The sequence below is a fragment of the Mustela nivalis genome, assembly GCF_964662115.1.
Source record: "Mustela nivalis genome assembly, chromosome: X".
In the NCBI taxonomy this organism is placed as follows: Eukaryota; Metazoa; Chordata; class Mammalia; order Carnivora; family Mustelidae; genus Mustela; species Mustela nivalis.
Genome location: NC_139040.1, coordinates 45,513,653 through 45,539,280, shown reverse-complemented (window position 1 = coordinate 45,539,280; position 25,628 = coordinate 45,513,653). Strand labels below are relative to the sequence as shown.

Genomic DNA, 25,628 nt, shown 5'->3' with positions numbered 1-25,628 from the left:
AAGTATGAGAAAGTGCTTTTTAGACTTCAAAAAGTAACCAAAAAACCAACTTTTAAAATAATATATTAATGGTAGGGTCAAGTATTGGGTATATGGGTGTTTACTGTTAAATTCTTAAAACTTTGTTTGAAAAATATTTTTTATTTAAAAAACCAGGTTTTGTTTTGTTTTAAACAGGTTATTGGATTAAATTGTTGCCAAGAACATCCTAACAGACCCCTCTCTCACCACCAAAGAGTGGTAAGATTTGTCCTATTCAGGACAAATCCCATGTCTCCACATGAACATCAATTAACACTGCCAAGTCCCATGGGAGTTCTAAGACAGGTGTGTTTTCAGAGTGTTACTGTAAGATTCCTTTTTTAAATTTAAATTTTATTTTTAAAGTGATCTCTATACCCAACATGGGACTCGAACTCACAACCCCAAGATCAAGAGTCACAAGCTCTACTGACTGAGCCAGCCAGGCACGAGTGTAAGTTTCTATTTAAGCAGTAACAGCATAATTTCCCTGTATACCTGGTCCTCCTCAGGCGTGGGAGGAAGGGGCTTTTTTGTCTTTCTGTGCGAACTCCCAGGTTTTAAGCCTGCAAAGTAAGAAACCAGTATTGATATAGAATGCATCTTAGGAAAGGGCCAGGGACAGATTTGCTCAGGGACTTAGCTTTTGTACACAGTTCCTTTAAGACAGTTAGGAGAAGTCTGAGGGGGTACAGCCTTGTGCCAAGTCACATGGTTTGGAGAGCAGAGCTCCAGTGGTATTTGCGCGCCGACTAATCCCCTTCCCCAGGCCCCTCTGTGCATTGGCCAACCCTTTAAAGAGTGACGGATAGAATCCAAAGAGACAGAAATTTATCTTGATCATATCTCTTACTTCCATTCCGGTTCTCCAGAATTTGGCAGCCCATCGCATTTTTGGCTGTCTGAGAGCAGCAGAGATACTGCCCATCTATCCAGAAGCAAGGGTGGTATTTCTGTACCAGGTCGCTATTGTACCGGATTACTGTAAGAGGGAGAAAAGAGAGAAAGAGATCACATCTGATGTTCTGAAGAATTCACCATTTGCATGTTTTCCTCTTTGACAAAGGGTAGTGGTGAGCTTCAAATAACTCTCCCTTCCTCCCCCACCCTGAAGGAAAGCAGACGACAAACATCCCTGGCCCTGGAAAGTTTGTATGCAGTTCTCGGCAGTGGGCTGTCATGATGACTGTCTCCTGACTACCAAGATAAGAATATCTGATGTCTCCAGAGGCCAGGAGAAAAACAGACACACACACACACACACACACACACACACACACACACACAGAGTCTGTTTTCCCAGTAAGCATTTCAATCCTCTTGTAAGGCAAAGTGTTGATGACGGTGTTCTTTTCCAGATACAGGAAACAATGTGCCCAAGCCAAACTCTTACTCCAGTTCTTAGCATACCAGTGTTCCAGCCACCTGAGTGATCTTTTATTTTATTTAAGATTTTATTTATTTATTTGACAGACAGAGACAGGGAACACAAGAAAGGAGAGCAGCAGGCAGAGGGAGAAGCAGGCTCCCAGCTGAGCAGGGAGCCAGACATAGGACTCTATCCCAGGACTCTGGGATCATGACTGGAGTCCAAGGCAGATGCTTAACCAACTGAGCCACGCAGGCGTCCCCTAAGTGATCTTTTAGAGATATTTGCTTTAGTGAGAATGTCTGCATCAGGCTTTCGGTGTTCAGAGAATAGTCAACAGAATGGAACTCAGGAGCAAATGAAGTGATTCTTCCTGGTTCCATTCTTCCTAGGGCCACTGAAGTGGCCTAAGCTCATTGTGGGAGACAAACACAGCACCTCCATTTCCTTCACAGAGTCATGAGGCTCAAAAGAGGTCCCAGAAGCCAGTCCTTTGTAAAGAATACAATGGTTTGCAGATAGGAGGAATTGGCATCACTTTTTTTAATACTGTGGTATCTCTAGGATCTTAGCATGAAGTCAATTGGTCAAGTCCTCCTGGGATCATGTTGTCAGATAACAGAGAAGCAAAGACAACTGAAATAATTGACAACAGCTAGCATTAGGACAAAAAGACCTTAAATGGTCTAAGAAAATGCACATCTGAGGGGCACCTGGGTGGCTCAACCGCTTAAGGCATGTGCCTTCAGCTCAGGTCATGATCCCGGGGTCCTGGGGTTGGGCTCCCTGCTCAGTTAGGAGTGTGTTTCTCCCTCTCTCCCTGTCCCTCCCTGCCATGCTCTTTCTCTCTCTCAAATAAAAAAATAAAAAAATCTTTAAAAAATACAATGTGTACATTTGAGGACCTACACATTTCAGTGTTTACTGCTAAGAGGAAGTCCACATAACTTCTTTAAAACATTAAAAAACAAGTCAAAACTTTCCTCTATAGAGAACAACTCAAGTTCTTAAGAGCTTACTAGTTAAGACTTAAGACTTTGGGGGAAGCCTAGAAGCTTCTGATGGCCCAGCGCATTTTACAGGCAAATGAACAAACGTGCTGTTTTTTTTTTTTTAAGTGCTATTTTAATGCTTTTCTAAGAGCATTTGAAGACTTCTAACCATTAGTCCCAGTCCATCCTCACCCCTTACTTTCTCAGCACTCCCTTTCACCATCATACCAAGCACAGTGTGGTGGGAGCTATTCAGATAAGGAGTTGCATTGTCTGTAGAGAATTTTATTTTATTTAATTTTTTAAAATACTTTAAAGATCTTTATTTATTTATTTGAGAGAGAGAGAGAGAGAGAGAGAGAGCGTGCATGGGGGGGTGCAGAGGAAGAGGGAGAAGCAGACTCCCTGCTGAGCAGAAAGCCCCACAATGAGAGGCTCCACATGGGGGCTGGATCCCAGATCCCAGGATCCTGAGATCATGACCTGAGCTGAAGGCAGAGGTTTAACCGATTAAGCCACCCAGGCACCCATCTACAGAGGATTTTAAAACAATAATAAAACCAACCCAAAGTCTTTCTTTTATTATTACCAGCCACTGGCAATTCTGAACCATGTTCCAGATATCAACCGAACTGATTGCTCTATTTCCACTCTCTGCCCACCCTCCCCCCACCATTATTCTTCACTCAGGGATTTGAAGACCCTCTGGTCAGGCCTAGACGTTGGTAGACCTGTAAAGAATTGTTTCTCTCTCTCTCTCTCTCTTTTTTTGGGGGGTTGTATATAAGAATTTCTTTTTTTTTTAAATTAACATATAATGTAATGTTTGTTTCAGGGGTACAGGTATGTGAATCATCAGTAATACACAATTCACAGCACTCACTATAGCACATACCCTGCCCAAGGTCCATTACCCAGGCACCCCAAACCTCCCAGCCATCTCCCCTCTAGCAACCCTCAGTTTGTTTCCTGAGATTAAGAGTGTCTTATGGTTTGTCTCCCTCTCTGGTTTCCTCTTGTTTCATTTTTCCCTTCTCTCCCCTATGATCCTCTGTCTCATTTCTCAAATTCCTCATATCAGTGAGATCATAGGATAATTGTCTTCTCTGATTGACTTATTCTGCTTACCATTAATACCCTCTAGTTCCAACCACATTGTTGCAAATGGCAAGATTTCATTTTTTTGTTTTTGATCTGTCAAGAATTCCTCATCAACCCCTGGCTACTCTGATAAACTAAGGTATGCAAATAAGCTAATGAGGGCACATAATGCTTTCTGCCCTCTCTACTTCCAGCAGATCATAAGGAGCTCACCCTATGTTCCCAAATACTGCCTGCCTCTTAAGAGGTCCCTTGAAGATGACACCTTTTCCTTTTGTTGCCCAATCCAAAGCTGGTATTTCTAGCTACTTAGGTGAGAATTGCCAAAGTAGAGTGTTTGTCATGGACTGTGTCCCTCCCACCCCCGAAATTCATATGATAAAGCCCCTCAATGTCATGGTATTAGGAGATGGAGATTTCGGGAGGTACTTAGGTCATAAGAGCAGAGTCCTCATGATGGAAATAGTGCCCTTATAAGAAGAGACTTGAGAGAGATTCTCTCTCTCTGGCATATGAGAAAGTAGCCATTCTGCAAGCCAGGCAGATAGTTCTCACCAGAAACCAAACCCACTGGCACACCGAACTTGGACTCCCAGCTTCCAGAACTGTGATAAATCAATATTTGTTGTTTAAGCCACTTGGTCTATGGTATTTTTTTTTATTAACAACCCAAGCTGACCACCACTGTGTCCAAGTGAGAGCGCCAGGAAAGACTACTGCACTGATGCAGAGGGCCAGTCCTGTCTGGGAATATTAATGGTTGGTGCACATATCCTAAGTACTTGATGGGCTGAAACTCTGCTTCAGGCATGCACGAAGTAGTCCTCCCTATACTGGTTGTTGGAGTTTTGCCAATGCCCCTCTTTCATTATTGGTGAGCTCAGGCCCTTTGCTTATTTTTGATATTACAATTTGGAGAGCATCTATTGAGCTTGACCAAAGAAATATTCTAGAGCAAATGCAGACACCTATCTGTGGTGCTATACCATTAAAAGTGTGCACTGCTGTGTTCAAGGAAATGGAAGAAGAGAGTGCATGGCTACATCCTCAGGGATGCAACCTCTGCATGGAAGGTGCCACTGAAAAAAGATGGCAGCTGGATATGGGGCACCTGAAGCCCTACTTTTATTTTTTTATTTTTATTAAAAAAATTTTTTAAGATTTTATTTATTTGACACAGAGAGAAAGAGCACAAGCAGAGGGAGCAGAAGGCAGAGGGAGAGGGAGAAGCAGACTTCCTGCTGAGCAGAGAGCCTGAGGCAGGACCTGATCCCAAACTCCTGGGATCATGACCTGAGCCCAACATAGCCACTTAACCGACCGAACCACCCAGGCATCCTGAGGCTCAGATCCAGGACTGGAGAAGTTTCCCTCATGTACTTTCATAGCTAATACCCCTGCAGACGTAGCCAACACCCTGATGAAGTCTCCTTCTCATGTTAGTGATTTGCAGTTGGTGCATTTCATCCTACAGTAGGAAAACTCAACCCCGGAGTAGGATTTTATGCTGGCTAGATTAGTTCATGACTGGCATTGCCAGCACCTGGGGACATTCTGGTGTTGTTAGAACTTGCACCTAAATCTCCTAGCAACTGTGGTATTTGTTGCAAGGTCCTTCCTTTTTGGGTCATGTTGTTGGCCCAGGCAGGCTCAACAAGACACACACCCAGGTCTAGAACAACTGGAAATGAAATGCCTTCCGTCAAATGCAAGAGAGAGAAGGCGACATTGCACCGTAACCCACACTAACCATCCACACTCATAACCCAGTTGAAAGGGTGGTGTTTTCTGCTTGTTTTGGCTTTATTTTTACTGTTGTAAGTTTACCTGCCCAGTGAACTTTAATAATAGTGTATAACCAGAATGATAGGTTTGCCATTTGAGTCAGTAAACCAAGTTTACAAGCTGAATATTCTTATCCTCTGTCATTGCTCATACCTTGAATGTAGAGGGCACTCTAGAAGTATTTGTTAGGCTAATCTATGAAATTCGTCAAAGTGTAAAGGAGTTACTAACTTGCACATGTTACATTTTTTTTTCTTTTCTGGTTCTCCCTCAGTATGTCCCATCATCCCCTATCTCCAAACTAAATCCTAGCTGTCCATCAACATGGAGCCCAACTACCCATGGTGGTTGTTTACCCTTACAGAAATATCTGTTGATACAACAGATATGCTCCCTTTCTGTATGCAAGGCACTGTATGACACACTGTGGAGAAAATCAAGGAAGTGCAAATATACAGGCCCTCTGTGTACTCGTTTTGTACCCCTAGGGCTAAAGCAGGCCTCTTACTTTAAAACATGCCAAGAATTGGACTTCGTGGTACAAGATAGCACCAATTTGCAATCTCAACATGGCCTTCCTCTAGAATATCTTGCAGCCAACTACAGGTGTACATTCTGGACTTGAGAACACCCAAGCAGCATGACCTAGGCAATAAGCTTAGGTTCTGGAGTCCTACAGACAAAGGGATGTGGTGAAGACCCAGGCTTCACCTCTCTGCATGTCTCTGAGTGTGACCATGAACAGGTTACTGAACCTCTTTGAACCTCAGTTCCCTCATCTGTAAATAGGGGAATGATACATACTTCATAGGCTTATTGTGAGGATTAAAAGCTAGTATACTTGAAACAGTGGGCACTGAGCCTGGAACATACTAAGTCCTCATTAAGTGAGTAATTAGTAATTACTATACGATTGTCTTGAATTCAAGGTAGCTGTGGGAATTCAATGAGATAATAAATGTAAGATATCTAGCTCAGTGTCTGGCATGTAGCAAGGATTAAATAAATGACCCCTTTCTTCCTTTCTCCTCTCCTCTTTCAGCTCAAAAGATTTGGTGATGTTTATTTTGGCCAATCAGACTTGCATTCAAGGGAGTGAATAAGGGTGGTACAGTGAACCACTGAATATCAGAATCTAAATGTTAAGACAAAGGGCTGTCGTGCAATAACCCAACCATGCTGTTATCAGTCTGCCATCCTTCCTGTTTCTCTAGGCAGCCTTTCCTGATGTCAACTCAACCAGTTAATCTCTCAGTCACTTGACATGTGGCTATATATACACACAAATATGTCTGCATGCATCCTGTGCTGCAAGCCTTTAGAGTCAAGTTTATCTCAGCACAGTGTATGGGCTATGTCAAGTGCTGAAACTGTGTTCAAGTTTAAGTCCTCACAAAGCAAGGAACATGAACATGTTCCTTAGAAAATATTTAGCCACAGTGAAGAGATGTACAGTGCTTTCCTGTACAGTGTTTTACAGTTTTCTATGGCTTTCACACACATTACTTCATTGGATCATTCGGACAACCTTGGAGGTAGGTATGACAGACATTGTTATGATTTCTCTTTCAGAAGAAGAAATGATGCCTCGGAAGAAGCTCCTTGGCCTACTTTCCAGAGGTCACCCAGTTTATTTGTGGTGGGAGAGGGCTTGGAAGGATATTCCCCACTGTAACTTCAAGCATTTTTATGATAATCTAATCACCGGAACTAGGTATTTTATATTTAGGACTTGAAATATTGCAATGACCATTGAATGACACACCACACCACCCTCAAAATTGGTGAAAAGAGTGGGACTGTTTTATAGATAGAGAAATAGAGATGCCTACAATTGTAGAATTGCACTAGAGAGATAGTGGTAGAACTGGGTTGAAACCCTGAGTCTAGCACATTATATTTTATTCATAAAAGGGAATATGAAACTCAATTGTATCACTAATAATGGAGAAAATGCATTCTACCATCCTTGCTCTCTGTCATCCTCCTTCCCCCTCCCTCCTCTCTTTCCTTCCTTCCCTTCCGCCTCTTCTCTTTCTCCTTTCTCTCACCTCCCTTTTTCCATCCATTCTTCTTTTCCCTCTCCTTCTCCCTCCATCCGTGTCTCTTTCTCCTTCCTCTCTTCTCTCTTTTTCTCCCTCCCCACTTTATTCCCTTCTTTCTTTGGAAACTAGTTTCTTTTCCAAGTAATTCTCACCATTTTTGAGCTGGTGAATCCAACGCTTCCGCAGTTCTTCAGTTGGGGAGAAGACATAAAGAGGCCCTTCATCATACACAACCTGAATGAAGCAATGGACACACAGACTTCAGCAGTTAGGATTCAGAAGAAAGAAGAAAGTCTTTGAAGGAACTAATCTTAAGCTACAATTTTGTATATCCATAGTGGAAAACAAAGAAAGGTAGGGTCTTCTGTCAGTATCCAGGGTTGTAGGATTTAGAAATTCTTAGCTTTTTAAATAGTCCCAGCTCCTCATGACTTTTGTTTCAGTTTGTGTGTAAACTTAGTTCATAATATTTCCCCCAGCCTTGGTGGAGACAGGATTTGTGTTTATTCAACAAAGAATATTTTATGATCTTATTAAAACTTGAGTTTGTATAGAAGAGAAATGGAAGTAATGATTTGTATAACTTAAGTCTTGTTTGGTAGATGAGGGTTATTCACTTGGATAGTATGAAGCAAAATTTTAGCTTATGGCAATTTTTTCTCCTACTGCCTAGTGGCCTCCCCTTGCCAAAACAAACCAAGTTTGAAACCACAAAAGAGTAAAGTATATATTTACTTCAAAAAGAGAAAAATATGTATTAAGCATTGCCTTCAGATCAAACAGGCAGTAATTATTTGAACACTTCACATGTACAAGGCATTGTGTTAGGTGTTCTGGAGGTTCATGAAACATGTGGTTCTAATCCTCACAGACTCAACAGACATTACGTACTGGATTCTGAAATCAAATGTAAATTAATTTGAATTATCTGGTATTTGGCATTACCCACTAGCCCAACCAAACAACATCTTGTTGAAAGACAGTAGTAAAAACTATGTCTAAAACACTCCTCCTTCACAGGTTTTGTCGACTTTGATATAGTCAGGGACATGAACAAGATCCTTGCACATTTTTCTCTTTGGTTCTTAATCTAGCTGTGCTCATAAATCCATGACAGAAAGCCCCCTCCCCTGAGACTTTCCACTTCCTTTTCTGGCTTTCACTGTTTGCAGAGGCTGCTATGTTCACAACATGTGACCTACAGAGTTTTTAGGACACAAGCAAACCAAATTGTAGATTGAATCTGAAGCTTTACTCTCCTTCATGGGTTACAGTGCATCTCTGAAACAGATGTCTATGTGGCTCTTCAGTTACTTCAGACTAGAATAGAATTTAGGTTTATGTGTAATGTAATGAGCCTTCCCCATACCGAACTTCCTAATAACTACTCCTTCCCTCTCCTTTTCTGTCTTTTCAACCCACATGACCACCACTAGACAGATAGGCAGAACCAGAAGGAAGTGAAATGCTCACCCAACAAACAAAGCATCTTTCTCAATGCAGTTACCATAGACGAGACACACTATAATAGAATTACTGCCATTATGGATTCTCTTTGAGGTGTAGGGACTAAAAGGTACCATGTTAAATAGGGAAAAAAGAGAAGAAAACAGTCTTAGCCCATGTCAGTCTCATTTCTCCCTTCAGCTTCCTTGTCCACCTCAAATTCTGTTCACTGGGACCTAGTATTCTTCACTGTGCCCTGCACCCCAACCCTAATTATTACATTACAGGTACCTTTGAGAGCTGGTGAGAGAAAACACTTTACCTGGAATGGGTAAGGGAACCTTTCAATGATTGAAATCTGCTCCATTTCACTGGACTCTTCACCCCTTCTCTGCAATGAAAGATGAAAGCATATGCCACTGTAGAAAACAGTGTGGAGATTCCTCAAAAAGTTACAAATAGAGCTACCTTACGGCCCAGCAATTTCACTATAGGTACTTACCCGAAGAATACAAAAACACTAATTCAAAGGGATATGTGCACCCCAGCGTTTACAGGAGCATTACTTACAAGAGCCGAGATATGGAAGCAGCCCAGATGTCCATCAATTAATGAAATTATAACGAAAATGTGATATATTTATACAATGGAATGTTATTCAGCCATTAAAAAGAATGAAATCTTGCCATTTGCAACAACATGGATGGAGCTAGAGAATATAATGCCACATGAAATAAGTCAGAAAAACACAAATACCATATGATTTCACTCGTATGTGGAATTTAAGAAACAAATCAAACAAGCAAAGGAAAAAATGAGAGAGTCAAGGCAAGAAACAGATTTTTGAGTATAGAGAACAATCTGATGTTTACCAGAGGGGAGGTGGGTGAGTGGGTTAAATAGGTGATGGGGATTAAGGAGTGCACTTGTGATGATCACAGGAAGATGTATGGAACTGTTGAATTACTATATTGTACACCTGAAACCAATATAGCACTGCACGTTAACAAACTAGAATTAAAATAAAAACTTAAAAAAGAAAGCATAGTTATTGGTTGATGCATTGTTCTTTTTTGGATTTCCTTAGGTATTGGGAGTCCTCTGTAGTCGCTCCAGAAGAATTTCCTGCCTAGACAATGCTAATTATTAGAGATTGCTTTCTTTAACCCAGTAGGGACACATGTCCATAAGATCCAGCACATATGTGTTCAAAAAAAACCTCAGGCATCTCAAACTATCGATGAAAGGGAGGTTACCACTACTTCTGGTGTGTGTGTGTGTGTGTTGGGGGGGCTATTTCACACCATACATGAAAGTAAATTCAAAAGCTTAATGGATGGATTCAAAGCTTAATATAAAAATGGAACAATGAGTGGACAGAGAAAAGAAATAAATGACTATATATAATTTTATGGGAGACAAGACTTCCCACTATAATGCTAAAGGTTAGACTCATTAAGAAAAGATGAACTAATTTGATGACATAGATTTTAAAACCCAGAATGGTAAAAATGAACAAGTAAAAAACACCATAAACAAAGTTCAAAGATAAATGAAAAACTAGGGAAGATATTTTCAACATGTATTATAATTAAGGATTGATTCTTTTAATATATCAAGATCTCTTTTTTTAAAGATTTTATTTATTTATTTGACAGACAGAGATCACAAGTAGGCAGAGAGGTAGGCAGAGAGAGAGGAGGAAGCAGGTCCCCTGCTAAGCAGAAAGAGCCCAATGCGGGGCTTGATCCCAGGACCCTGAGACCATGACCAGAGCCAAAGGCAGAAGCTTTAACCCACTGAGCCACCCAGGCGCCCCTATATCAAGATCTCTTAAAAAGTACTAGCAATAAGGTAAATATTTCAATGGAAAAATGGCAAAAAATGAACAGGCAATTCACAAGTGGAAAAACATAAATGAACTGTAAAACATATAAACAAACGTTCAACCTTATGAGTAACCAAATATTGAAAAATAAGTCAGCAATGAAATATCACTTTTCTTGGCTGTCAAATTAACAAACATATAAAATATCTGGTAATGGAAAGAATGTAGAGAAATAGAGATACTCTCATGTATAGCTTGTAGGAGTGTATAAAATTTAAATCACACTGCTAGAAAATAAAATCGAATAAAAAGATAAACATAACCAAATTGTGCAGATTTAATAAAGAGAAGAACAATATTTTACTTCTAAGAAGTTATTATAAGGTAAAGAATAGCAAAAGTTCGTAAAGATGTATGCAAGGGTGTTCTCAGTATGGTTATAATATCAAGTTGGAACAACTTAAATGTGTAATAGTAAAAGATTGGTTAAACAAATTGCAGTATATTCATAATAGAGAATACCACACAGCCATTAAAATCACATTATTAAATATTATCTATTGTCATGGGAAACATTTCCATATATTGTTAAGTTGAAAAAGTACATTACAAATCAAGATGTGTAGTATGATTCTAAGTTTTAAATACCTAAGTACATAGGGGCACCTGGCACACTCAGTAGGAAGAGCATGTGACTCTTGATCTCAGGGTCCTGAGTTTGAGCCCTACATTGGGTGTAGAGATACTTAAATAACATTTTTTAAATATTTATTTATTTATTTTAGATGAGAGAGAGAGAGAGTGGAAGAGAGGGTACAAGTGGGGGGAGGGGCAGAGGGAGAGAATCTTCAAGCAGCAGACTCCCGCCTGGGCCTGGAGTCCATCACAGGGCTGGATCCCAGGACCCTTGAGATCACGACAGGAGCCAAAACAAAGAGTTGGATGCTTAACCAACTGAGTCACCCAGGTGTCCCCTAAGTAAATAAACTTTACAAAAATAAATACACAATATACATATTAGTGTGAACATATGTGTTGCAAGTGGAGAAAAACAACTGTAAGTCTGTATACCAACATACATTAGTCATTTCTTTTTTTTTTAAAGATTTTATTTATTTATTTGACAGACAGAGATCACAAGTAGGCAGAGAGGCAGGCAGAGAGAGAGAGGAGGAAGCAGGCTCCCTGCCAAGCAGAGAGCCCAATGCGGGACTCAATCCTAGGACACTGAGATCATGACCTGAGCCGAAGGCAGCAGCTTAACCCACTGAGCCACCCAGGCGCCCTACATTAGTCATTTCTAACTGAATAATGGGATTATGCATGATTTTATCATCTTTATTGTGCTTTTTTGTATTTTCTAGAGTTTCCAAAATAGGTACACACTACTCTTGTAATTAGGAAAAAATAATAAATGATATTTTTAAAAGACTCAACTCAGAAATCCATAGGCATTTTGCCTTGGAGAGGCTCTGAGAAATGAGAGGAGAATCAAGAGTGAGTTGTTAAAGAATCTCATGACTCAGGGGTGCCTGGGTGGCTCAGTGGGTTAAGCCTCTGCCTTTGGCTCAGGTCGTGATCTCAGGGTCTTGGGATCGAGTCCTGCATCGGGCTCTCTGCCCAGCAGGGAGCCTGCTTACTCCCTCTCTGCCTGCCTCTCTGCCTGCTTGTGATCTCTGTCTGCCAAATAAATGAATAAAATCTTTAAAAAAAGAAAAGAAAAGAAAAGAAAAGAAAATTTCACATATTGGGACTCCTGGCTGGCTCAGGCAGTGGAGCATGTGACTCTTGATCTCAGGGTTGTGAGGTGGAGCCCCACGTTGGTTGTGGAGATTCCTTTTATTTATTTATTTATTTATTTTATTTTTTATTTTTAAAAATAATTTTATTTTTTTATGTTAGTCACCATACAATACAACATTAGTTGTTGTGTAGTGTTCCAAGATTCATTGTTTATGTACAACACCCAGTGCTCTATGCAATACGTGCCCTCTTTAATACCCACCAGGCTCACCCAACCCCTCTCCCCCCTCCCCTCTAAAACCCTCAGTTTGTTTCCCAGAGTCCATAGTCTCTCATGGTTTGTCTCCCCCTCCAATCCTCACCCCCGTATTTTCCTCTCCTTCTGCTAATGTCTGGAGATGCCTTTTTAAAAATAAAATCCTTCCAAAAAAAAAAAGAGAAAATTTGATATGTCTTCGTAAAATTGGTATTAGAACTTTTCAACATTAAGTGAGTTGTTCTGCATCTGGGGGGAAAAAATGCTGAAACTCAGTATAACCAAGAACAGAGTGAAGAATTTTGTGAGGGAGCTTTAGCACATTGCACAGCATCACAGGTTTATTTACAGAGAGTTGAAGTGTTCTAAGTTTCTCACCACCTGTTCCTGCTCTGACAACGGGCTCTACTTACTGGAATCTGTCTTTCAGGGGGAGGATTTTTTTCAGGAACCACTGTTTCAACGCAGGTGATTTTCTCAACGTCTATCGAGCCCTTCTTACTGCCTCTCCTCTGAGAAAGAGAATGAGGAAGAAAATGGAGAAAGATTAAAAGTGACTAAGCAACCAGATAATTAGACTAATCATTCAACATAGTGAAGTGACACCCACACCCTATCCATCAGGACCTGCCATTGGGGGGGGGGGGGAGCAAGGACACTTCCAGATCTATTAATCTAAACTTCCTTGACTACCAGATAGAGGGCAAATACTATAGAAGAGTGGATGACTGTGTGTGCCTTTACCATAAAAAATAAATAATTTTTGAGACTTGGATTTCCTTCTCAACAATATTTAATGAATGATCACCAACTGCAAGATTCCAATGGTAAGATTCCCCCCTCCTCGCCCATGGCTTCTTAGCACCTTTGAATTTTTGCTCCAGTGTGGCTGCAGTTAGTTCTAGGCTAGGAAACATTTTTCTGAGTTTGAAATAGACCTAGGTCCCTACCCACCTCCCTCCTCCAACCAAAAAGTTATCTACCTCCTCAAGGAAGATCTAAGGCCAAATCCTAGATACTCAGGTTTCACAGCAGAGAAACTTACCCCACGTTCAAAGTCATACTCATAGTAGGAAAGTTTGTGCACAGTCAAGAGAAAGAGGCGCTTCTTGAAGTTTAAAGGCGAGGTCTTCTTTTTCTGTTGGGATCGCTTCAGAAAGATGCTCTCCAGTATCACGGCAGCCATAGCTTCTTTCTGGAGCTCACTTGTGTGCTGTTGATAAAGAAAGTTCTTGAGCACCCAGCACATAAATCCTCATCCCTCCTGGTTTCCCCTCAGCCTGGCCACTTAGTTTCAAATGGAACAGAATCGTGCAAAGCTAATGAAGAGCCTTCCTCCTACCTTTACATCCTTCTTCCACAGCCTCCATCTCGGCCAGTCTTCAGGTGTAATAGATGCGCATTGAATAGGGAGGATGGGTTCAGCGTGAGTTCATGTACACTGGTTTTTTGTATAAGATCATGGAATGCTCTGGAGTCAAAGGCCATGTACCTGTGTGCTTGGTAATGTCTGGAGGCCATTTTATACTAACCACCCTTTATTGTATGTGCAGGATCTGTGAACAGCAAAAGTCTCAGTGCAACTGTTGATTCTGATATCCCCAGAAGGGACAATGCAGGTGCTAGAATTCCACTGAGGCAGATATTGGACTTTCACTTCCCAGTTTCCTAGACAGTGAATGCAGTTTTTCAAACAGTGTCCCACCGGGTCTGTAACCCAGGGGTCTAGTAAGAATATGGAGGCTGCACCTGCAGTTATGGACGTATACTAACTGCCGCCCAACCGATTTTGCCCATCAGCCACTGGCTGAGCTATAAAGGATACAAGCTTTGTTCTAAAACTGAAAAACAATTTTGAGGGAGGCAGTTATTGGTTGTTTTTGGTTTTGGTTTTGGTTTTGGTTTTTCCTCTCCTTTTTTTCTTAGATTGGTTCTTGTAGACATTGTCATACAGAAGTGATGCAACTGTCTTGCTCTTCTGAATGCCATCTCTGATTATTTACAAAAAGTAACTTGTTTACCCTCTCTAAACTCACAATACTCTAGAAAGACTCAGTTTAGGTAACTGAAGTACAGAAGTGCAAAGAAAGTTATGAAAAATCACCACTGGCTCTTTTGATTCACGCAAAACATGCTTCTTATTAGTTATTCACTTAAAGTTTATGCACAATTGCATAGTACAAATTCCAAACCTTCCTTAGAAAGATAAAGTGAAAACATAAATACTGTCACAAAATGGGGCACTAAGTAAGTATTGAAAAAATCACCAGCTCACCTCAAATTTTGTTACATGTGGGTTTTTCTTAAGGGGGGAATAGATGGCATTTTGTAAATCTAAACTCCTTGTGCTTCTGGTGGCACCGTGGATTCTGAATAAATAAAGTCAGCATCATTTTTTACCTGCCAAGCACAGATTATTGCTCACACCAGGGAAGCAAGGGAGTGGTTTTTATCAAAGTCTGAGGCTATCCGCACCGTTATTTTGCTCTTTCCTGTGGTGTAGAAAATTCTATTACCATACTGGGGAGACATTAAAAATAGGTTAAAGGAACACCAGGGATGTTCAGAATGATCACTTTGCTACTTATTCACCATGTTGATGCAACTCTCTTCTGGTGCTGGATTCATTCAATGGTTTATAAATGATCTTTTGAGAAAAATTAGGCCAAGGAGCGTACCTCTTCCCACACCTTGCCACACAGTTCCCTGACTCCTTGGTTTAAATGGTCTCCCGCAGGAGTGACGAACTGATAAGACCGGAGGACTTTCTAATGCTCAACACCCACAGAGATTTCTGTCAAACCTGAAATTATTCAATTATTCAGAAGTAGTGGTAACCAAGTAATGATACTGTATTCTCAAGAACTGTCAACTTATAGAGATCCTTGTAACAATACCATTTTTTTTCCCACAGTGAATTCCGATTGAGTACCTCTTCACAATCAAAAAGACTCTGATTACAGAGGAAAAAATAAAGCCTTAATGAAAGTGAGTAGCATGAGCAGTAAATTGGATCAGAAGCCTCCCAACAAACTACATCCAGTTTTCTTTCTGTTAGCTGAATAAAGCATACCCATCATTTTACCTTCAGTTTTGTTGCAAGCTCTTGATGGACACATTCCCTGCTCTGTCCCAGCATCCGCTTTAGTCTTGGCCTCTGCTCTTACTTCCTATAAGATAGGTCCTTCTGGAAGCTGCCTCTGCTCTTTTTCTCTTTTAGAACAAATCCAGTTTGTACAAGAGGACGCCTTCCTCTCTTTCAAGTGTCTATTGGGTTAGGGTTCAGTGCTGGTCTAAGTATGAGGAAGTAAGCGAGTCTCTCAATAGCCATCACCCCTCAGAGCAAGGGGTGAAATGGCCTCTACGGTTAGACTATTGAGTTAAAGGATTGCCAGGATTTCCAAGGTCTGGTTGCCCCTTCTTTGACTGCTTTCCCCTTAATTCCTTGTGATCCAGTCCAGACACACAGCCTGAAAATGTGGTAGTTCCTTCTTAGCCATCACCGATCCATCCACCAATATAATGTGAAAGGAGGTGAATCTGTCTTTATGTCTTCCTGAAGGTTGGTGTGTGATGGACCCTCTGCACTGGAGGGCAGCTGCAACTTATTTGTGGAAGTTTCTAAATTTTTTTCTAACCATATCAGCAGCTGACAGTCAATTTGACCACAAAGGACGCACCGTGAGGGCTGACCCTCCACTTCACTCAGACAGTGGGGGTGGGGGTGGAAACCAGAAGTGACATGAATATTATACACACACACACACACACACACACACACACACACACACACACACACAGTTGTTCATATAAAGAAAGAGAAAGAAAAATAATAGAAAAACACAGAGCTCTTCATTTAAAATACAGAATTCCAGCATTAAAATGTTCTCTTTATTATACTACAAATGCAAGGATTTTCATGTAGCCACATTTGCAGCCTCCCAGCTCCCTGTGGAGCAGCAGAATTCATAAAGAGAATGCTTGTAAGAGCTTAACCATCTAACAAACTTCACTATGCCAAGGAATTGATACAAAAAGCACCTGCAGGATCAGTAAACTAAACCTTTGGTCCTATCATTTGGCCTTTGGCCCTATCATTGCTCAAGCTAAGAGAAACACTATCAGGGACAACACCAGAGCAAAATTCAGAAGACTGCACAGACTGTTTATGATTGGGAAGAGTCCTGGAGATGCTAGTTAGAAATAACCAGTCAGTCATAGTTCAGATAGCTACTTAGCCAGAATATCCAAGAAATATCATTCTCTCTTTATTTCTCCTTTAAAGCATTACTCAATTGCCCAGAGCCTATTTATTTGGTTTTCTCCCCAGGGAGTGGGAGGAAACTTGTGTTTCTTTCAGTGCAGTCTATACTCATTATTTATACTCATTATTTCATTTATTTCTCTCAACACAGAGCTGAGAAAATGAGACTCATGGAAGTTGTGTGACTTGCTCAAGCTCATCCATTTGTGACTCCATAGCCCTTGCTGTTTCTGTGATACCTACCTCATTGCCTCCCGGATATATAAGGCATATATATATATATGAATATATATATTCATATATATATGAATATAATTATTATTTTTTTGCCTTCAATGAGTTTTGATGTTATCTACTTCAGCACCCTGTAATCCCCCATGGTTATCATCAAAGAGCAGTTGGGAGAGACCCTCTGCATCTTCTAGGAACATTTGGCAAAAGAGGAAATGGTGGTAAGTTCAGGGGATGAGAGAGATTGCAGGGTCCTGGAGCATTTTCCTCTGCAATAATCCTCCAAGTAAAAAGGATGATTTAGCCCTGTTAACTGTCAACTGTACTTTCTCCCACATGTGGACTCTTTTTAGTCATGCCAGATTTTCTTACGTTTTCTTTTAAATCTTCCACAAGGAGATCCTAACTGGTGTTACTTGCTGTTTTCTTTTCAGGATTTCTTTTCATTGTTGATGGGATAAAAGCATAAGATTAGGTGAAACACCCATCCACTCTTTGTCACTAGGGTTGTTATTGCATCCTGTGAATACAAAATTTTGATCAAATGTATTTTCTTTTACACTATAAAATGTTGCAAATAGATGGTATAGAGAAGAACAGTACACTCAGGTACTCACCAAGCTCTAATACAGTCTTAACATTGTGCCATAATTGCTTCTGGTGTTTTCAGAAATAAAATACTACCCATAGAGTCAAAACCTCTTTGGATACTCCTCTTCAACCAATCCCCGTCCTTCCTCAGAGGTTAATAATATCTTCAATTTGGTGTTTATCATTCCTAGGCATGTTTTTACATTATTACTGCATATATAAATATCCACAAAAGATATTTAGTTTGGTTTGCATGTTTAACATTTTTTTAAAGATTTTATTTATTTATTTGACAGACAGAGATCACAAGTAGGCAAAGAGGCAGGCAGAGAGAGAGGAGGAAGCAGGTTCCCTGCTGAGCAGAGAGCTCAATGCGGGGCTCGAACCCAGGACCCTGGGATCATGAGCAGAGGCTTTAACCCACTGAGCCACATACTCTTCAGCAGCTTGCTTTTCTTCTCAGTATAATTTTTTAAGAAAGATTTACTTATTTATTTGAGAGAGAGAGAGAGAGAGAGAGAGAGAGAGAGAGAGAACACACTTCGGTGTGAGTGGGGCGAGGAGCAGAGGGAGAGAGTATCCCCAACAGACTCCCAGCTGAGTGTGGAGCCCTGCATGGGGCTTGATCTCACCACCCATGAGATCATGACCTGAGCCGAAATCACAAGTGGGATGCTTACCCTACTGAGCCACCCAGGTGCCCCTCCCAGTATAATAGTTTATGATTTATTTATGTTGGTAGCTCTAGACTATTTCTATGTGTTTAAAGTATTCTGTATGATGAATTCGTCACATTTGGTTTGTCCATTCTCCTATTGATGGATATTCAGATTGCTTGTTTTCAATTATAAGTGATGCTGCTGTGCACATCCTTGTGCAAGTGATAATGGTTTTCCACTCTCAGAATGAATTCTCAGTTACTCAGACGAAGTGGCAAACCCAGGTCTGGCTTATCTGTTGGCCTATGTGCTTTGTGTTATCCCTTGTTCCCGTTTCAGTCCTGTCTTCCTGAAGTTTTACTATGGAATCTGGTAGAATTAGCAACTGTCTGAAATTAGAATAGGTATGATGGGCTAAATTTAGCTTCTCCCCGAATCTCTTCTCAGTCCCAAGAAGCATCTCTCAGGTTCCGATTGAGATTTTCACTGAGAATTCCTTGGCCTGGGAACCAGAAGAGACATCTTCTTTAGAATATAACCATAGCAACAAAGAAACCAAATTACTCTTGCTAAATTCCCAAGAAGCTCTAGTCATTATTTGATAAACTTCATGGTCAGTATAACAGGTGACCAAATTTGTGGTGAGGCCCTCCAGCCAAAATCAGTTTTCTGGCTGTGTGTTGCCCAGGGAACTTCTCACCTCCTGCAGTCCTCTCTGAGAGGTCTTGGGTCTCTGGTTCTTCTTCAGCTTCTTGTCATGTTAACATTGACCATGAGAGCCAGATGGTTAATCTGAAGTCTGCATTCAGCATCAGACTGGTGGTAATACTTTCAGCACTGTCCCTCTGCTCTGAGGGTGACTCCTGTGGTGTCCATTTTTAGCTCTGGACTTGAGAGGCCCTTTGGCCTTCTCTTTAGGTTCAGTTTTTGTTTTCCCTGGCTTAAACATATGCTGTGTTTTCTCTTTCAATAGTAAATGAACACATTTAATTATAAAAAATGTTTCAAGGATAAGAATATTAAAAAGAAAATCACAATTACAAGCTCATTTTACAAAGGCATTAATCTTGGGGCATATTGCGTGCATTTTGCATTTTGAAATATATTGACAAAGTAGTTTCCAGAGGTATTTTACCAATTTCCACTCCAGACAGCAGTTTTTGAGAGTCTGCTTTTCCCATTCCTTTATTTATTTTCAGCTCATTTCTAGTCAGTTTTTCACTCTGTTTTTATTGCCGACTAGTCTGCTTTTTCATTGAGCCAGTGATCTGGAACTCCAGTGTATTCCAACCTACAACTTGTCTAAAATTTAACTTATCTTGACTCTCTAGAATCTTGTCTTCTAAGGATGAGCTAATTGACTATAGTTTATTGTTTTTAGGGATGCAAGGCTGTGAGATGAACTTGACATTCAGATAAGCAACATTAACTCTCAGGGCATCTGGTGATGCTTCTCCGAGAGTAAGAAGGAAAGCCTGGGATTAAGGATTTTGTGTTTCAAACACCCTGTGTCAGTGCACATGAACCTCTATAGAAACTGAAAGTCACACGTGGCCTATTTGTTTCAGGGTCCTCAGAGGAGTTCTCTCTCCCCCTCCCCTGATGGTTTCATTTGCATAACCAAGCAGCTTTGGAGTGAATTAGGTCAATGTCTTGTTTCTAGCTTCTTGTTGAATACTGCCTCACTGAAAATTCTAGCTCTCCCTTATTCCCAGGAGTTAGCAATTGGCCTCAGCGTAGCATCTTTGGGCAAACAGCAGCAGGGATCTGGCAACTTTTTGGAGAACATCTGAACTTGTTTTCAAAAGGCATGTCTTCCCCTTACACCTAAGTCACTTCCTGGTATGGGTTGAGTCCGCGGAAAGGAAAGTCTCTGTAGGAGATTTGTTCAAATGGAAATAGTATTTCATGGTGATGATAATTTAAAATTGCACCGAGACCCTTGAAGTGGATGGAAAATTGCACTGTTTCTCACCATAAAGAGTTCACAAAGGGCTCCAGACAAACACATCACTGGCCATAAGCAACAGAATTTGGGCTTTAACACAAACAGTTTAAACAGTTTGGCTATAAAGGAGGTCAGAACAGAGCAAACAGGGTTAGCCTTAAGGGATAGTGTTTTGGTTGAATGCTTTAGGTTCCATGAGTATTTGCATTTTGTGGCTTATTAGGAGGATGGCATTGTTTTATCAAATAACTGAGGCTCCCAAGAGGCTATAGCACCCTGGTTTCAGGGGCTTGGCATGCAAAAGGAGGGAAGGAGCAGAGCTAGAACACAGCTAACAGTACAGAGGACAGTCCCTCAGCTTTATAGAGCCCACCTCTGGGCTTTGCTGCTGTTCTGCGTCTAGAAACCCACAACATGCCATAGAGATTTGGAGCTTGGAGAACTGGGTGATCAGGACACTGGGCCAGGACTGGGGCGTCTGGGTGGCTCAGTAAGTTAAGTGTCTGCCTTTGGCTCAGGTCATGGTCCCAGGGTCCTGGGATCGAGCCCTGCATTGAGCCCCACATCAGGCTCCCTGCTCAGCTGTGAGCCTGCTTCTCCCTCTCCAACTTCCCCTACTGTGCTCTCTCTCTCTGTGGCAAATAAATAAATAAATAAAATCTTTTTAAAAAAGTTAATTGGGGATGCCGGGGCGGCTCAGTTGGTTGGGTGGCTGCCTTTGGCTCAGGTGATGATCCCAATGTCCTGGCATCAAGTCCCACATTGGGCTCCTTGCTCCGCAGGGAGCCTGCTTCCCCCCAACCCTCTCTCTGCCTGCCTCTCTGCCTGCTTGTACTCTATCTCTCTGACAAACAAATAAATAAAATCTTTTTAAAAATAAAAATAAAGGGACGCCTGGGTGGCTCAGTTGGTTAAGCAGCTGCCTTCGGCTCAGGTCATGATCCCAGCGTCCTGGGATCGAGTCCCACATTGGGCTCCTTGCTCAGCGGGGAGCCTGCTTTTCCCTCTGCCTCTGCCTGCCATTCTGTCTGCCTGTGCTCACTCTCTCCCCCTCTCTCTCTCTGATAAATAAATAAAAAAAAAATAAAATAAAAATAAAATAAGAAAGGAAATTGGACCAGGATTCCATTTGGAGGTCTAATAGCTCATCCAAGGATGTCTTGATCAGGGCCACCAACCACTTTTATTCTACATGCCACACCATCTGCCCTAGGCAGAGCCGCTCAGGCAGTATAAAAATCAGAGCAAACATGGAGATATTAGCACTTACAATTGCCAGGCTTTAACCGTTTTATATATATTAACAGAGTTACTATTCATGACAATCCTATGGGGAAGGTACTAGAAAGGGAAAGGAAAGGGCAGGAATAATCTAATGCGATTCAACAACTGTTCATTAAGCTCTGAACCTATTCCCGGGAATGCGGTAATGAACGAGATAAAAGGAGGGTGTATAGGAAGATGGAATACAAGTAGAGACAGTAGGGTGAGGAAAAGGAGTAAGGGGACGGAGAGGGGCGAAAGGAGAGGAGGAGAGAAGAGAAAGGAAGAGGAGAAATGATGAAGACAAAAGAAAGCCGTGCACATGGCAGGCAGTGCTAATAGGAAAAACTGGCCCCATGACCTCAGGGGTCAGCCCCACTGTTTGGGCTGAGGATGAGGCTATTTTCTTCTGGCCCAGTCTGTGACCCACATCACCACGAGGCTGGCACACACAATCCTTCCAATAAGCCAGCTCTGCTCCTGGCAACAACGGCCCGAATTAGCCCATGGCAGGCAACTTCCCCCCAGGGTTAGCCTGGGCTTTTCCCCAGTTTACAAAGGCACGTGAGCTTTTACTGTTCTCTCAATGTGCCTCTTAGATTTTCTTTTCCTAAGGGCCTCTGGACACAAATCTACCTTTTGCATCTTCAGGCAGTATTTGGCCAAATGGCACATTTGTATCCCCCTGCCATCGCCAAGATTCCTCTTTTGCCAAGGTTTGCAAGGGTGCCCACTTCCAACAGTTGCTACCTGTTCCAGTGGTACCCTCATGTCCCTCTTTGCTCTTCTTCTTCCCCCCACAACCTGACTCAGAAGGAACCCTTCAGTCCCTTCTGATCATCGGGAAGGGCTGCCAGGGCCTTGCACTGATGACATTGCTACCCTCTGTCAGCCTCCTTTTCGGGCAAGACTATATGGCACGAGCCATGCTTTCTCTCCTGCCTTGGGGGGCGGTCCCCATGAAAAGGATTTGCGGCGGCTGCCCAGCCCTTGCCATACCCCAGACCCACCTCAGTCCTGACTTAATGCAGGTAGCTTCCCAGATGCATTGAGATGCCAGGACTTTGAAGGTGTAATTCGATCTCAGAAGACACTGGCCCTGGAGACATATTCTTACAGTCCAGAGAGGAAGGACAGTCTGAGCAAACCCCACCCTTTCACAGCCACTCAGTTCCCTTTTTTTGTTTCCTGACTTAAACCAATGCCTTTTTTTTCTTCTTCTCAGCAGCATGGTATCTGGTTCCCTGCTGCTGTCCTTATCCCCCCACCCAACCCCCAACTGTCCCCGCCCTTCATTTGCTTGGAACCTCTGACACTCCTGTCTTGAATGTGCTCTTGAAAGTGCTCTGCTCAACATTACTGGGGCCACTGAGACTCTAGATGGGGCTGGGTTGGCAAACAGGTCACCATGCTGACCTCCCCAAGGTAAAGGGACCTGGTACCCTAAAGATCTGTGGGGATAATCAGCAGAGAGCGGAGACTTAGAGGAAGGACAAGAAATGCAGACCTACAAAGACAAAACAAAGGGTCTAATGAGGGAGAATGTCTTTAGAGCCTCCTGTCCTTGAAGGCAGTGGACATTGGGGGGTCACACCGTTAATCTTGATAAGGAAAGATGGAGGGTGCTCACAAAAGGGACCCCAAAGTGCAGAACCTGAGAGAGAGAGGTAGAGACAAGACTTCCCCCTGCTGAGTCATTTTCTAAGAAAGCCTTTTTTCCCCCTACAGATAAAAATGTCTGAATGTTAGCCCACACAAAGACTTGTGCCCTTCCACATTTTCTGTGGATGTTGATTTTCTCCCTTTCAAATTTGGCCTCAGGGATTAACTCTTCATGTACACCTTTCTCTTTAACTCTGTAAACTCATGAACCCAAGTAAACACGTCCCTCAAAGCCCGAATGTGTCCTCAGCTACTTCCTAGCCTATGTCTAGCCATAGTCATCTCTCGGAGCCTTCTCCTAGAAAATGCAGCTGGTCGTGGTTGCTGACCAGGATGGCAGCATGGCCCCGGCTGACTGGTCTGCAAGCCCACCTTGACACAGGGGGCATGGCCATGTTCTCGCCCCCAGGTGCTGGATCTTAACATAGGAACAGATCACAGATCTCACCAGAAGTCTGTCTGTCAGAGTTTTTAAGACAACAAGGTGTTTTTTTTTTCTAAAGCATTTTGTAGGAATGGTAGAGTGGGTAATCCTCACATCTGCACAAGATAGATGGGCAATAAGTCTTGCACGATCTCACTATATCATTGACAACATACATCGTCTTACTAGCCACCTCTGAACAGCTGCTCTAGTCTCCTGTCTGAGAGTCGCCATCACATTTTCCTTCCCTCCCCCTTTCTTCAGTCAGATGCTCACTGTTGTCACCTGGCCCATCTCTTCACAAGATCCATCTTGGGGTGGAGATTGGAAATTGATAGGCATACAGTGGAGGATCTGGACAAGGGAGAATGGGACAGGGGATAGGGTAAGATAGACCTAGGCAATTTTTTTAACCATCTTCCCACGAGCCCTTCCTTAACACACTTGTCTAGATGATCGAAGGGCTGCACCCAAATAGTGCAAATAAATGGCCTAGTGTCACCTCAAAAGAGTTCCAAGGTAATATAAGGTTCTGGTTTTGGTAGTATCCTGCTTAACATTTTTCCTAATGAGCTTTGAGGAAGATACAGAAAGTAGCCTAGCTAATTTGTGAATGCTACAACGCTCTCGGGGGCAAGACTGGGTGATGGAACCAGAGCAATCAGTTTGTAAAAAGATCTTGATCACCTGGTATGAAGAGCAAGTGTATTTTACCAGAGCTAAGGGTCATGTCCTGTAATGGGGCACTGAACTGAACTTTAAAAGACTCCAGGTGAAGGTGGAATAGCAGTAGGATTTGTGCAAATGGTTCAGAGGATTTGGCTGATAGTAATGAAGAGAAACGTCATGTCAGTAACATGGCTGCCAGAAAATCCAAGGTGAAAATAGGCTTCCTGTAAAATATCTAGATAGAGGAAAGTAAATAGGCCACCTACTCTGCAAGGTCAGGCCATATCTAGACTCCTGTGTTCAGTTCTGGCGCCTCATGTTAGGGAAAATTAATGAGCAGGAGCATGTCCAAAACACAGACCTGGATTAGTGAAGGGAATCAAAGCCAAAGCCACGCCATACAAGGTGTGATACAAAGATCTAAGGTTGACTAAGAGGGGCCATGTTCACTGTCTTCATAATTCCATGTTACTAACATCAAAAGCCTCTAGAAGCCCCTCAAAGTCCAGTGAGACTGCCTAAGATCCCAAAGAGAAGAATATGCTGAAACTATGGGCTGGCTGTCCGGCAAAGAAACTTTTAGGAAATGTAGTAGCAGGTAGGGGTACTGTTTTCATTATCTCCTTCCCAGAGACCACCCAACAAAAAGGGGATAATCTGAGAGTCAGCTCTGGACCCCTGGGTATTCCTGGAGAATTATGCAAGCAGGAGACCCCAGGCTTTCATAGTTCCTTAGCCCCTAATCACTGGTATCCCTTCCTGAGTCCCTGCTCAGTTCTTCATCAACCTCTACGGTGGTTGCACTGTGTGATGACATGGTTAGGTGCAAGGCTGTGGTGCTAGAAACTACCTGGGATGAAATTCCAGCTCCACGAAATAAACACCTGTGTTGTGCCTCAGTTTCCTCACCTGTTAAATATTAGTAATGGCACACAGTGCATGGGGTGGTTTGGATTACAAGAGGTAGTAGATGAGGTGTTTAGGAAAACGCCTGGTATATATTAAGTGCTCAGTAATTGTTAACTATTATAATTTCCAGGCCACAACAGACATACTGTATAATGGTAAAGAAACCCAGGCTCTGGAATCAGATCACCTGTGTTTGTGTCCTGGTTCCACTAAATACTATCTACAGTGGGCAAAATGTTGATGATCCTACGGTCTCAATTTTCTTATCTTTAAAATGGGTATGATAGTACCACCTACCTCCTGGAGTTACTGTGAGAATTTTATGAGACAATCCATTTTAAATACTCAGTACCCTGCAGTCTTTCTCTGCTACACTCTTGAAACCTAGCACATGACTTCTGCCAGGTATGCAGGGAAAGGAA

The 25,628-nt window shown here is 42.0% G+C and overlaps 1 protein-coding gene across 4 annotated transcripts in view; it reads right to left on the bottom strand.

Moving 5' to 3' along the window:
* The window catches only part of BTK (Bruton tyrosine kinase), a 32,514-nt gene extending 9,786 nt beyond the window's left edge, over positions 1 to 22,728 (bottom strand). For 2 of the 4 annotated variants that reach the window (XM_082718498.1, XM_082718499.1), the window contains exons 1-7: positions 22,553 to 22,728; positions 13,632 to 13,799; positions 13,000 to 13,098; positions 9,082 to 9,150; positions 7,466 to 7,547; positions 875 to 1,003; positions 520 to 587 (exon numbers count right to left, since the gene is read on the bottom strand). In XM_082718498.1, coding sequence (XP_082574624.1) covers positions 520 to 587; positions 875 to 1,003; positions 7,466 to 7,547; positions 9,082 to 9,150; positions 13,000 to 13,098; positions 13,632 to 13,772 — 588 coding nt within the window. In that variant the 5' untranslated portion in view covers positions 13,773 to 13,799; positions 22,553 to 22,728. Of the gene's footprint in view, positions 1 to 519; positions 588 to 874; positions 1,004 to 7,465; positions 7,548 to 9,081; positions 9,151 to 12,999; positions 13,099 to 13,631; positions 13,800 to 15,671; positions 16,217 to 22,552 lie in introns of those variants that run through there. The other 2 variants (XM_082718496.1, XM_082718497.1) reach the window with 1 other exon arrangement.
* Between the last annotated feature and the right edge of the window lie 2,900 nt (positions 22,729 to 25,628).